The sequence below is a fragment of the Drosophila novamexicana genome, unplaced genomic scaffold (assembly GCF_003285875.2).
Source record: "Drosophila novamexicana strain 15010-1031.04,08,12 unplaced genomic scaffold, DnovRS2.1 tig00001385-arrow-arrow-pilon, whole genome shotgun sequence".
Classification (NCBI taxonomy): domain Eukaryota; kingdom Metazoa; phylum Arthropoda; class Insecta; order Diptera; family Drosophilidae; genus Drosophila; species Drosophila novamexicana.
The window spans coordinates 946,497-959,836 of NW_020824853.1; the positions used below are offsets into that span (position 1 = coordinate 946,497).

General features: G+C 37.8%; 1 protein-coding gene across 1 annotated transcript; it reads left to right on the top strand.

Annotated features, from left to right (window-relative positions):
- Positions 1 to 9,600: 9,600 nt before the first annotated feature.
- Positions 9,601 to 10,557, top strand: LOC115767357. Its single transcript, XM_030711614.1, has 2 exons — positions 9,601 to 9,722; positions 9,837 to 10,557. The coding sequence occupies exon 2, from the start codon at positions 9,855 to 9,857 to the stop codon at positions 10,194 to 10,196; it is 342 nt and encodes a 113-aa protein (XP_030567474.1). The 5' UTR covers positions 9,601 to 9,722; positions 9,837 to 9,854; the 3' UTR covers positions 10,197 to 10,557.
- The last annotated feature ends 2,783 nt before the right edge of the window (positions 10,558 to 13,340 follow it).

Here is a 13,340-nt window from a genome sequence, read left to right on the forward strand (position 1 = left end):
AAGGCGAACCTCTGTTCACATGCCATTTTGTCGGATGCATTCGTTTAAGCTCTTGACTCGATACATACTCATGAATAGCTGCGCTAGATATAATAATTGGATAGAATTTGTTGGTGAAACAATTCATTTTAATTCGATTGAAGATCTGGACTCACAGACTTGACTAATCAAGAGGGCTTCACTTCGCTCACACCTGGACAATGGCGCCTGGTACCCGAACTTACACTATTTATGTTCCAGGGTATGTCAGCTGCTGGTATGCCAATATTGCAAATGTTTGTCTGTCAACAATCAACGACTGTTTGTGCACTTTCGGCTGCACGTCAATTAAAATGCAACTTTGAAATGCGGCTCCAACTTGTGCATGGACGGGCATTTCTATGGCAGCAGTAAATAAGAGACTGATTCCAAAATTCCGACATGCAGAGCCTGCTGTACAGCGTGGGCGTGTGCTTTTGATTAATTAAATGGAGACAGTTCGAATGCACTCGCTGATTGCAAGTGAATCTGATTAATCCATTCGGCGCATACTCGTATTTCTTGGTCCGAATTCAAAAACAATGTCCCTCGGAGCAGCATGGTGCGTGCACATCTACAAAATACGCTACACTCGAGGTCCTTCTGCTTGCCGAGACACGAACCGGCAATAGAACAGGCAGGGCAAAATAACTTTCCCCAGGTGGTACAGTGCCGCCTTAGCTGCGATAACTATCAATTAATTATCAACATTGATAACTCTATATACTCTCAATATAGTTTTATTTCTCCACAAATTGTGAGGTACTTCGATTTACACTTCTCTGCATTTGTCGATAGCTTTCGTAAAAATGAGTACTCGCATATAGCATACACTGAAGACAATGCGAAATGCTGCACTTTGACAGGGCGTATGCAGTGACAATTTGCGGCCAATAATTAAATATCGATGCGCAAATTGAATTTGCCCACAACGAAGCGAATATCAACAACCGCCAACAACTTTGCGGGCAATGCGCATATGTGGTTCGTCCTGTAATTGACAAAAAAAAAAAAAAAAGAAAAAAAAAATCATGCAATAACTTTCACAATACATTTTGTCGCTTTTCTTATGGCGAGATGATGTCCTTTTAAAGCGACACAACTTCGCCGTGGACCATGGCGAGATGATGTCCATTTAAAGGGACAAAACTCCGCGATTCTACAAATGACATTTCGCTTTTTACTCATTTTTCACTTGTGGTAGTGAATATTTTAGATTTTTGTTAACACGCATAAATTTATTTTTATACCCTGTCATGTAAAGCGAAAGTTCGCGACTCCGTTAAGTAGATATATATATATATATATTCATTATCATCCGATGTTTAACCTCGACGACTACATCGAAAGGTCACTCCGTTCTTTACCCAACCGATAAGTATCGATTTTCGATTAAGTTCTCTGATCAGTTGTAACAACAGCTTGAGGGCATCTTCTAGTCGGACACTAAACGCATTTTCCGATTCGCATATTAGAGTAATACGAATAGTATAATAAAGATTAGAGTTGTGTCGTTTAGTTCAGACCAAGTTCGATTGAACGGGTCATTAAAATTAACTTCTAAACTAATTCAGTGATTAGTGAACGATGTATCCTGTACTCGTTCAGTCGGTCATGAACGTTATATGCAACTCAGCAGCTCAGCCGTTCCTGAACGATACATTCTTTTGAGATGTTCAGTTCTTGATAAACATAAAAGAAATCGGGATTTAAATTTCACTTTCGATTTGACTGCATAACTAATCGAATAGTTCATGACCGACTGAATAGCTGAGCAGAATTCATCGTTCATGACCGACTGAATAGCTGAACGAGCGAACTAAATGACTGATTAAGTTCACGGCCAGAAAATGAACGAGTCAACTTATTTAGCAAATTGAACTAGAAATTCCCACTCTATTAAAGATACATTAACAAATGAGCTCAGAGTCTCGCACTGTAATAAGTTAGGGTATTTAAACAATCAAACAAAGTGTGCTCCCCTTGTATATGAAGTGTTCTCTGTTAATATCGAAACAGCGGGATGTCAGACAAATGGGCAAATGCCTATTGCCTTTAGCCGGGCTGCTGCTGCAGCTTCTTCATCCCCAACAGACCGAATCCCAACCCACCGCTTAACACCTGTCTATGCTGCATTACAGCTCCTTCATATTCATTTACATCATGCTGCTGGACTCTGGGCAGCCCGAAGTGCACTTTAAATTGAACGTGTCTATTTTATATTGGACCTGAATGTTTGGCGGGCCAATGCGAAATTCTCTGCTGACACTTTAATAAAAACGCATTTCGATATTAATTAAGGCCGTAATTGAAACCCAATTAGCGTACAAGGAACACAGAAATCCAACCCTTATTTAGGCACAAAACTATGAATATGATACATTCGTGCTCTTTTACAAATATTCAATAAACACACGAGTTAATTATCCGTCTTTTGGCATGTATGAAGCTGTCGAGCTTAAAGAGAGCTATGAGAGCTGGAGGGAGATAGACAGAGAGAGATAGAGAGAGAGAGAGAGAGAGAGAGAGAGAGAGAGAGAGAGAGAGAGAGAGAGAGAGAGAGAGAGAGAGAGAACTATGGAATCCACAGACATTCATATTTGGATTTAAGGTGCGTCTATAGCACTCTCAGCTTAAGTTTATATATATGTATGTATATGTATATATATATATAGTGAAGTCGATAAGTATCGATATTAAAAGTGAATCATTTTCGGAACTTAAGCTGTGCACTGTGCTGAAAGGTGGGTATCTCCTCTCCGCCACCTCTCACTTGTCTACTCTATTATTATTTTAAAGTTTGAAGAAATATCTTGAGATAAATGCAATTGGTTGTTCTGGCTGGATTTTTAAAAAATTGCCCGAATCAAAGGCCCGAGCTGCAGTTAGAATCATTTGGAGTTCTGAGCTTAAGCAGATTTCATTTTTGTTGCCTACATACTAATATCTGCTTCTGGGTAGTTGGTTACTCATCTCACCTAATGATGGTGCCCACTTTCATGAGCGACTCACATTGTTAATCGACAGCCCAAGCAAACTGCGACAAATACTAGCTCAACATTCTCAAGAAACCTCAGGAACCACAAGAGTCAGTAGTCCTCTCAGCTCAACTGTGTATGTGCATTGACCACAATGATGTCCCAAATGTGGTAAAAGTCTCAATTCTGTACCATTTGCTCGAAATGGATTTATTAATAATTAATAATCAAATCAGGTGACCATTTAAGTGGCAATCGGAGCAATTAGAGCCGCTTCTAATCTATGAAATAGTTTATTAATGGTGCACAGCTGAATTCTGGAAATTAATTTACAGTTTCATCTAATTTCTGCCTTCGGCTTTACTTTAATTTTAAGGACAGGCTCTTTTTATTAATGAAAAGTATAACCACAAGCCATACAGTACAACATATAGCCTGGACAGCTAGGGGAAACGAATGGCACCATGCATATTTATGATTTCTGATCCAAAGTCGACTTCCTTCCCATCTCGGCCAAATAATTTTTTTGGAATGATATACCATTTTGGACCCGTAAGGAGCAGTACTATCGATCTGCATTGAAAATATGAAAATCTAATTGTGACCCAAATCGATCATAAAGCATGTTTTTTCTCAAAATTGGCTTCGTACGAACTAGAAGACGAGCTTCACTTTCCCTCTCGCATTTCAGCAAACCCTTTTAAAATGGGTTTGATATATATGGCTGCCATAGGATCGATCGGTCGGATTAAGTCTTCGGAGCCATTCGGTTCTTCTTGTTTAAATAGTAGCAAATATTTAAAAAGTTGCAAAGTTCCTTGATTCAGCCCAGTTATCAGCTCAAATTTCAGACGGCAGTAGAAATGTCGCTTTAAACAATTGCAACAATTGTGAACATTAAAAGAAACGTGGGCATTCAATTACAGGTAAATGTGAGCGCACTTACTTACTGTGATTTTTATTTATTTAAGTTCGCATTGTGCTGGTGCAGCAAATCCAAAGCCAGAGGCAAAGAGCTTCTCTCTTTGCCAACAGCATAAAAAGGTGTGCAAACGAGTGACGTGAGTTTTATGACAACAACAACATTGGCAACAAAAACAAACACAACTGCAACAACTATAACATCAACAACAACAATAACAACAACAATAACAACAACAATAAAGCCGACCAAGAGAAATAAAATAAAAATAAATAAATTATAGCTTTAGCTCATTATTGAGCCCATTCTTGTTGCTGTTGTTGTGGTTCTTGTTGTTGTTATTATTGTTATTGTTGTTGCTGTTGCCGTTGTCGTTGTCGTTGTCGTTGTCACTGGTTGAAGTCAACATATTGTGGCATTTTAAGCGGAAAATATGCCTTACTTCCGGCTTTCCTTTCACCGTTATTATTGTTGTTCCCGCAATACCCTATAAATTTATAAGTTGAGTGGTTTATTTTCCACTTCAGTAGCGCCTTTTCAAATGCAATAGTCAAGTTGAACCTCGCCTTTGTAAACCTTAGAGCGCAGTCACTCTGAAGCGCAAAGTATTTCAATTGCATTCGCTCATATACCCCACACAGATAGGGTATATGTATTACAAACTTTGGAAAACATGTTTGATAAGTTTAAAGAACGCGCTAATTCCTAATATCGCCTTTTTATCGGTCTCTTCACATCCATCGGATAAATTGGAAGGCTAAAATTTAGATTGAACAAAATCTATGTATAAGTTATTTGTATTATTACTTATAACTCTGTAGCTCTGCATGTTTTTGTTGATTTTAATAGGAGATTATTGTTTTTTATTAGGAACAGATGTCGTACTATCGATGGATTTCAAACACATGTATGCCCTCCCATGTATACCCCATATATAATAAGCTGATGTGATTCGTGGGCCCTGGTATTCTACAGAGTATCTTTAAGTCGAGCATATGCATCTGAAGCTTTGCTACTTGTTGTCACCGCTCTTATTGTTGTCGTCCTTGCGACGTAGCTGGGCGTGGTAAGCACCAGACGCATATACACACAAGTCCACACAAGTACACACACATATACACACACTCACACTCGCTGCGGACTGTTGACTTGTTTACCATTATGAGAACAGCGCCAAGATGGCTGGCAAAGTATCTGCCAAACAGGAAGTCGCTGGTAATTGTGTGTGTGTGTGCATTGTGTGTGGCTTCTAATAACTGTTATATTATTTATATGCACATATGTACATACATACGTACAATGTCTGCTGTCGCTGCCTGCCAGACAGACAAGTGCCCCGAATATGACCATATAAAATTTAACTTATAAGTATATATATTACGTATACGTCATGTGGATCTGCCAGAAAGGTCAGCAGGTCGCTAAAGCACTTTACTCTAAGATCTCAATTCAAAATATATGTTACTTTTGCGCAATCGATATAAGAAAAGTCTGCAGCCATGGCCACAATCAGCTTAAAGTATTCCTAGTTATGTTTTGGTCTACATTTTATATGGAAACAGGTTTTGCAATACATTTCGCCAGACTGTAAAAAGAGCCTGGTCCGACGTGCAAAAACCCCTCAGTCTTCAATTTAACGTCTCTTATGCAGCAAAAACTTATGTTGACACTTGTTTTGTTGACTATTAATCAAAGGGAAAATATATTACAACAGTAAGAAAATTTAGCTGCCAGCTGGAAAATGTGAAAACTTGTTAAACTCAATTAAATTGCCTTGCAACTAGCTTCACAAATTAAAATATATGTTCAAATATAATATGTTACATAAAAAGAGCGCATTTAAAGATGTGCGTGAAAAGTCGAAAACTTTGATTTCCAGGCTAGGTAGTTTTCAATATGCTGTTGGGAAATGTAGTCCTTAAGCCCTGAATATGAAATCCGATATTCTTTAGTTGCTTCCCGTGAAAAATATAGCCAATAGCCGTATTAGAAACGTTTGAATATTGTATTGGCAAGTTAGAGTGAGAGAGAGGAGAAGCCTAAAGATGCAAGTGGAACTGCAGTATACCTATCCGCTTTATAACTTAAGACTGTAACCGCCTAATCAAAAGCACTTTGTCATCCATAAAATAAAATGGAGCACACTGTTGCAACACGTGTTGCTTCATTTGCGGCAAGGTTAGTTACTGCGGGCTACAAGCTACGAGCTGTGAATTGGGAGCTGCCCAAAAGCAGTTTAGTTTTATTTACCGAGAGGTTGAATCTTTAATTGCACTTTGCACCAATACCAAGAGCTGGGCCAAAGGGATTTGCGTTAAGTTCGGAAAAGCAGTTGTGCTGCCTGGAATCACTATAATTGTAAGCCAGGCCCAGGTCTAGGCCCAGCACAATTGCAAGGACAAGGACAAGCCACAAATAACAACAGCCACAGCAGCAGCACCACCAGAAGCAGCAGCAGCACTAATCGGAGTAAGTGAAACGGAATCCTTTGGCAAACATTGGGCCATTATTAACATTTACCACAATCGGAACAACACGACAGGAGACGACGCAACATGCACTACAGAAAACTAACAAGACCAACGATAAAAGTTCCACCAGGCAGACTGCAAAACAAAAAATACAACAGCTAACTACGGCAGGCCGAATGTTAAACACCCTATAAAAGTATGCTCAATAAAAGTGAGATATTAAAAGGTTTTTCCTCAAGAGAAAAACACAACAATTTTCTATATGAAAACACACTGTTCGACCGATTTCTGGCTATAGAGCTAGATTATATGTTATTCTGATGTGAAAAATATGTTGCTCAATGGAAAATAAAAAAGTTGAGGAACTTCATTTTCTATCGTTTCTGTAGCAGCTATATCATATAGTGCTGCGATACGAGCTCGGGTATTTTGGCTTGGCTGTTGATACTGAAGAGGAATATATATGCATTCTAAAGTCGGCGATGTTCGTTGCTATCCGTGACACACTACATAAGAAAATTATAATACCCTCTCATACTAAAACAAAAAGAAGTTCCAGGTCCAAGTCCAAAGTCTGAACCGAGTAAAAGTTTTCGTGTGAAATAAGAATTGGTATTAAAAGCATAATAAACGCAGCGGCAGCGGGGGGCTAGCCAGCTTGACAAATGAATAAAAGAAGAACAGGAGAATGTGGGTGGCAGCAGGCCAATAACTTAGGGCTAAATGATTTGTGGACGCAAAGCCCTACTCGTTTGCAAATAGATAACTTTAAGAAGCTTTGGACCAACTGATATAAAAACCAAAACCATATATGCAAAGTCCTGAAACGAGTCCACAAAGACAAAACGACTCATCATCCTATTTACATATAAGACTAAAACAGCTCCCAAGAGTGGCCGCAATTAAGACCGTTTGGGAAGGGGGTACCTTGAAAGAAAACTGGAAAAAGCGGTGGGAGCAGAGCTTGGGATTAAAAGATTTAAAGGCTCTGATTATACATAGACAAGGGAGTGAGAAATACAGATACATATATATATATATATATATTTAAGGTAAAATGTAAATAAATTTAAAGTCTATGTATACTGTGTTCAAAACGAAAAATGAGTCGATTGGCTTTTTTGCACATCTTTAGAGCAAGAGTTTCCTAAATTAGCAGAAATATGACGAATGACTCTCTCTAAAGAACAATGGATATATCGTGCGGCACTTTAACAAGTTTGCAGTTAACAGTTTACAGTTTACAGTTTAAAGTTTACAGTTTACAAGTCACTGGAATTACAGCCTTAGAGCTGCCTTATATAGGAAAATAATACCAGTCTAAAAAGCGTGTTACTTAAGAAGTTTTTAGGAACTACCACGAACTACCGAAGTACTACTTATAGGTTACTTACTTGAACAAATGCAAATATATATACTCTTCTAGAAGCTACATGTCAAGAACCTAGCTCTTATTATTTACCAAAATTGCCCAAAAAACAGGTTTTTCATATAGATTTTTATCGGTTACTTGGAAACGGGGCAAGTTATCGATAGCACTAGGAAGACCTACCTCTAAAGTCTCTAGCTCTTATAGGTACTGATATCCTTGCATTCATACATGCGGACGGACGGACGGACGCACAGACGGACAGAAGGACAGACGGACCGACGGGCATGGCTAGATCGACTCGGCTATTGATGCTGATCAAGAATATATATACTTTATGGGGTCGGAGAAGCTTCCTTCTGCCTGTTACATACATTTGGATTTTGCACAAATACCGTATACCCATTTTTGATGGGTTCAGGGTATAATCATCGAAAAAGTTTCCATTTTCGCACCGAGTTATGTCTCCGCGAGGAGTTATGTCGTTTTGGAACGTCATATCTCCAAGGGAAGTTATGTCGTTTTGGAACGTCATATCTCCGCGCGGAGCTATTACCCGAGAGCTATTACCTGGGGTACGTTCGAATATCAAAACCTTTTTGAATATTTTTTTGAAAATCTGGGGTAAATATAATCTGATTTTAAAATATTATACCTTTTTGAATTCGTACGGATCCCTCCTATCATATGGCATTCAAAGAAATTAATTGATTAATTGATGGGTTGGAAAAAGTTGTTGACCAAAAAACGTTTCGTTGGTATAATCAACCTTTTTTGTTTATTTTTTTAGACTATCTCGGCCAAGTAATCTCAGAGTCGAAGCATTCGCCAACCCATACAAGAGACCTCGCTGAGAGGTGTGTAGTCAGAAGGCTCAAGAAAAGATCCTTTAGAGACCTCCTCCAACCACGACACAGGAGCAGCCCCAGAGCCCACCGACTACCTACGTGACGGTGCAGCCTTACTCAAAGAAGACGGCTTTGACGTTTGTCCACGATAAAGCCTGAGGAGCCAACCAGGATTGGCGACATACTTAAGTTAACGGCTTTGTAATAAAAATGTATGCTATTTTTTGATTCAATACAATAAACATATATAAATTAAAAAAACAAACTTTTTTGACGATTTTTTTTTGAACTCTCGGGTAAATATATCCTGTTTTTGAAATGTTATACCTTTTTGAATTCGTACGAATCCCTACTATCATAAGCCATTCAAACAAATTAAAAATTGATGGGTCGAAATGAGTTGTTGACCAAAAAACGGAAGCAAACTCGATCTGGCAGGCACTAGGAGGACCTACATCTAAAATTTCAAGTCTCTAGCTTTTATAGGTTCTGAGAACCTTGCGTTCATACATACGGACAGACAGACGGACATGGCTAGATCGACTCGGCTATTGATGCTGATCATTCAGGGTATAACAAATTATGTTTTGTTTAAAATAAAGAATCTTTAAGGGAGACTCAGATTTAATATATAAATAAAATGATATATAATAATAAACAATAATAATAATATAAAATAATATTAAAGAATATTCTAACTATATTTTGTAGATGCCAATTTTGGCATCTTTTATAGAAAATAGAATTAGCTTGTGTAAAATGTGCAATATTTAACAAAAAAAGAGTATTGGGAATGATAGAGAGAAATAGTTGCGAGCATCCTGAATGTCCTTCCGGAGCTCTGCGGTCCGTTTGCAAGCGGGATCCTCAAGAAGCCTGGGATATGCGCCCAGTTGGCAAAATGAGATTCTAGTTACATTTTTATCAGCTGTCAAAAGCTGTTAAGACGTTTGCTATAGCTAAGCTCAAGGCAGTTTTTGTCAAATTTTAGTGTGTGTCTATGTAGAAGTATTTATTGAACAATATATATATATATAAATATTCGGTTCTCAAGAGCACGAGTGTGTAAAAAACCGCGACAAGTTGTGTGAAACGGTTATATATAACTATATATAAGTACATATATCCACTATATATATATATATATATATATATATATATATATATATATATATATATATATATATATATATATATATATATATATATATTTAAGAGTGATTTATTCAGAAGCGAATCTTTGAAATAATGGTTGCCGACACGGATCCAAAGATCTTCAGATTGTCGCAGAGCAAACCGCTGCTTATGATGATGCTGATGCAGTCGCTGGAGGAACAGGTGCAGGCCGACGAGGACATGGACTCAAATGTGCCGACTGTTACCATGCCGCCGGCCGATCTGGACATAGTGGATCCCCTCTCTCAAGGGCAAATTGAGACGACTATCGAGATAATGGAGATCACCGACGAATGTGACGACCTCAACACAATGGAAGTGGCCGAGGAATGTCAAGTCGATGAATATCACGAAGACGATTCCATGATGATGGAAGGCGATCACAACAACACCAGCTACAAGTGTCATGACTAAGCTCATGATTGCCAGTGGGGGGATTGGGATTGGGGGAGTTTACGAACGCATCAATTCCAGCAACGTTTCTTAGTCAGGAATTTAGAATTTAGCATTAAGAATTTATAATTGAGAATTTACAACATTAAAATGCCCATTAAGCATACTCTGCGACACGCGTTCCAATGCTAAAACTTGAAACGGAACACTCGGATCTGGCCGCTCCGCTGGGTATAGGCACCACCACTGATGGATGCCCCTGGCGCTGCACCAGCGCATGATGCCGTCGGGCGCTGGTATTGCTGTCCAGCAGTCTTTAGAATTGGCCAGAATGTATGCGTAGATCATATTGAAGAAGTTCTCAATTCGAAACAGCAGCGGCAACTCTACAAATGTGATTGCAAGTGAGGTTATGCTGCAAGCAGTGCTCATTGATGCACAGCAGTGCTTACCCTGCTCCGCCATTTTGCACTGCTTGTCCATGTCAAATTGCGGGCCTTGATCGAGAGCTATACTTGAAAACGGTGGTTAATGGGAGTAGGGGGGTTTACTGAATCTGAAACACTACTGAGTACTGCCCAAATAGAGGATCCAGCCTACTTAGCCCTTTCGTAATTCTCAAGGCACGCTGCGGCAGTCGCTTTGCAGCTGTCAGCCAATAAAGCCCTTCAAATATGACAGCATCTTTTATATATTATCGTTTATCTTTTATCTGACTGCTGCATCTGTAGCAATATTGCGGATCAACAGCCCAACGAGTAGCGTCAACTCTTAGAGCTGTGAAAAGTTTAAAGCATTCTGGACCTCAGCGCAACCTCGCTTCATCCCAACAGAGTAATCTGCATATGTGTTTGTGGGTCTGCGTGTGTATGTGTGCGGAACAATAGATAGAATTTATAAAACTATTGCAAACAAAGGAACGCACCATAGCTGTGCAGCCCGAGTGCTTCAAGTTGGCAGATACGAAATAAAAGAGTGTTTTACAAGCTTCTCCGTGTGGCATGCCACATTGTTTGTGCCACACTCAAAATAAATAACATTTAATAATTCATTTGGGAAAAAAGAATTAGTGTGAAATGTATACAGAATAAAGTGTATGCACTCTAAACGTAACCTAACGTTTTCTAGTGCCTAGGATTTGGTGCGGATAACCCAAAGATTAAAAAAGGTTTCTTTGAATAGCGTAGAATAAATGGTAAATAAATGGTTTTGAATTATTGTAGACCGACAGTATTAACTACATATATTCATTTCGACCATCAACTAAGCTGTCAATTTTTATTGTTAGCATCAGTTAATATTAAGAAATAATTGGGGGATTATATTTAGTTCGCGAATCTGGCTTTCCACAGCGTACAATCCAGTTCTCAATCCAGACTAGTATGTCTTATACCTTCGCCAAGTATGTTTAAAAATTCAATCAAATAATTGGATTTTCAATTTACAATTGCCCGATCTTCTGCAAATGTATCTGTATATATTCACTAACAAGATACGCAGTGAGCTTTATTTGTACCCAACCTTTTCTTATATTTTGGGCCCAATTTATCTATGACTTGGTGCTGCGTCTGCTGCAAAGGTTTTGTTTTTGTTTCTTATAGTACTTATATAAAAGTTATATTTATAGTTTTATAAATATTACGAATTTTATTGCTATTAAAATTTTTAGAATTATATTAGTATTAATGCTATTATTATTATCATTAGTGTGAGTATTATTACCATCATTATTATTATTATTACTGTTGTTATTGTTAGTGTTATTATTAACATTATTGATCTTATTATTATCATTATACTTCGTATATATATTATTGTTAATCTTATTATTTCTATAATTTTTACTATTTTAGTAATCTTAACACTCGAATTTTTTTTAGTTTTTGAATATCCGCTTTTGGGAAACGCCATTTTGTCTGGCAAGCAAATTTTCATTTACAGAATACGTATTATTTGTTTGAGTAATAAATTTCATATTTAAGCGGCAAGTGCATTCTATTTAAAATATATCTCTTGTTCACTTCCCAGAATTCCAAATGATAAACTAAACAAAAACTTTGTGACAGCTTAAAATCACAGCAAATTGTTTGCTCTTCGTTAGCAGCAATTGAAATGGACTTCAATGGAAATATTGTAATATAATTCGTTTCGACGGAAATGCTTGTGACACTGCACTTTCTCAGCAACTGCACACATACAAATATATATAGATATATAAAACCAATTACTTATTAAACACAAACTGCATTATGCCCCACAAGCCCCACTGAGCTCCAATTGTATGTTGTGTGCAGAAAAAATAAATCCAATTACATTATTATTTCAGAATAGTTCAGCTGAAAATAATTACAAACCACTCACTGATCAAAGGGTATGTCATTACAATCAATTAACTAACTTGAGTTGACATTTGAAAAGTTTTCCCACTGAATAGTCTTCAATAGAGCTGGAGTTTTGTTTCGCTTTATATATGATATTTTGTTCTTTATCGAGACATTAGCTTGGACGCTAGGCAAAGCCAAGAACAAACTTGATTTAAATTTGGAAATAATGCATAAATATATAGATATGTTAAGAGATCGATGTGGTCTGGCCAAAGAGTATATGTCAGTGCATTACGATGCTATATATGGAGCATTTTTTCAATGGGATTTTAATACTCTACAGGGTAGCTTGGTCTATATCTTTCAGTGTGTGTGTGTGTGTGTTTGATGATGCAGGACGACAGCAAAGTAAAACAAGTAAGAGGTTCTAGTCGGGAGCTCCCGACTAGGGAATACCCTGAACCCTCTTCTTCCAACATCAAATGCATATATATATTCTATTTTAGAATCTATATGTCAAGTTTGGTGACTCTAGCTCTTATTCTTTACCAAAATTGCCCAAAAAACAGGATATCGATATCGATTTTTATCAATTGCTTGGAAACGGAGTAAGTTATCGATTATCGGAAAAAACTCGATGTGCGCGGGAGCTAGGAGCATCTACATCTAAAATTTCAAGTCTCTAGCTCTTATAGGTTCTGAGATCCTTGCATTCATACATACGGACGGACGGACACACAGACAGACATGGCTAGGTCGACTCGGCTATTGGTGCTGATCAAGAATATATATACTTTATGGGGTCGGATCAAGAATATATATACTTTATGGGGTCGGAAAA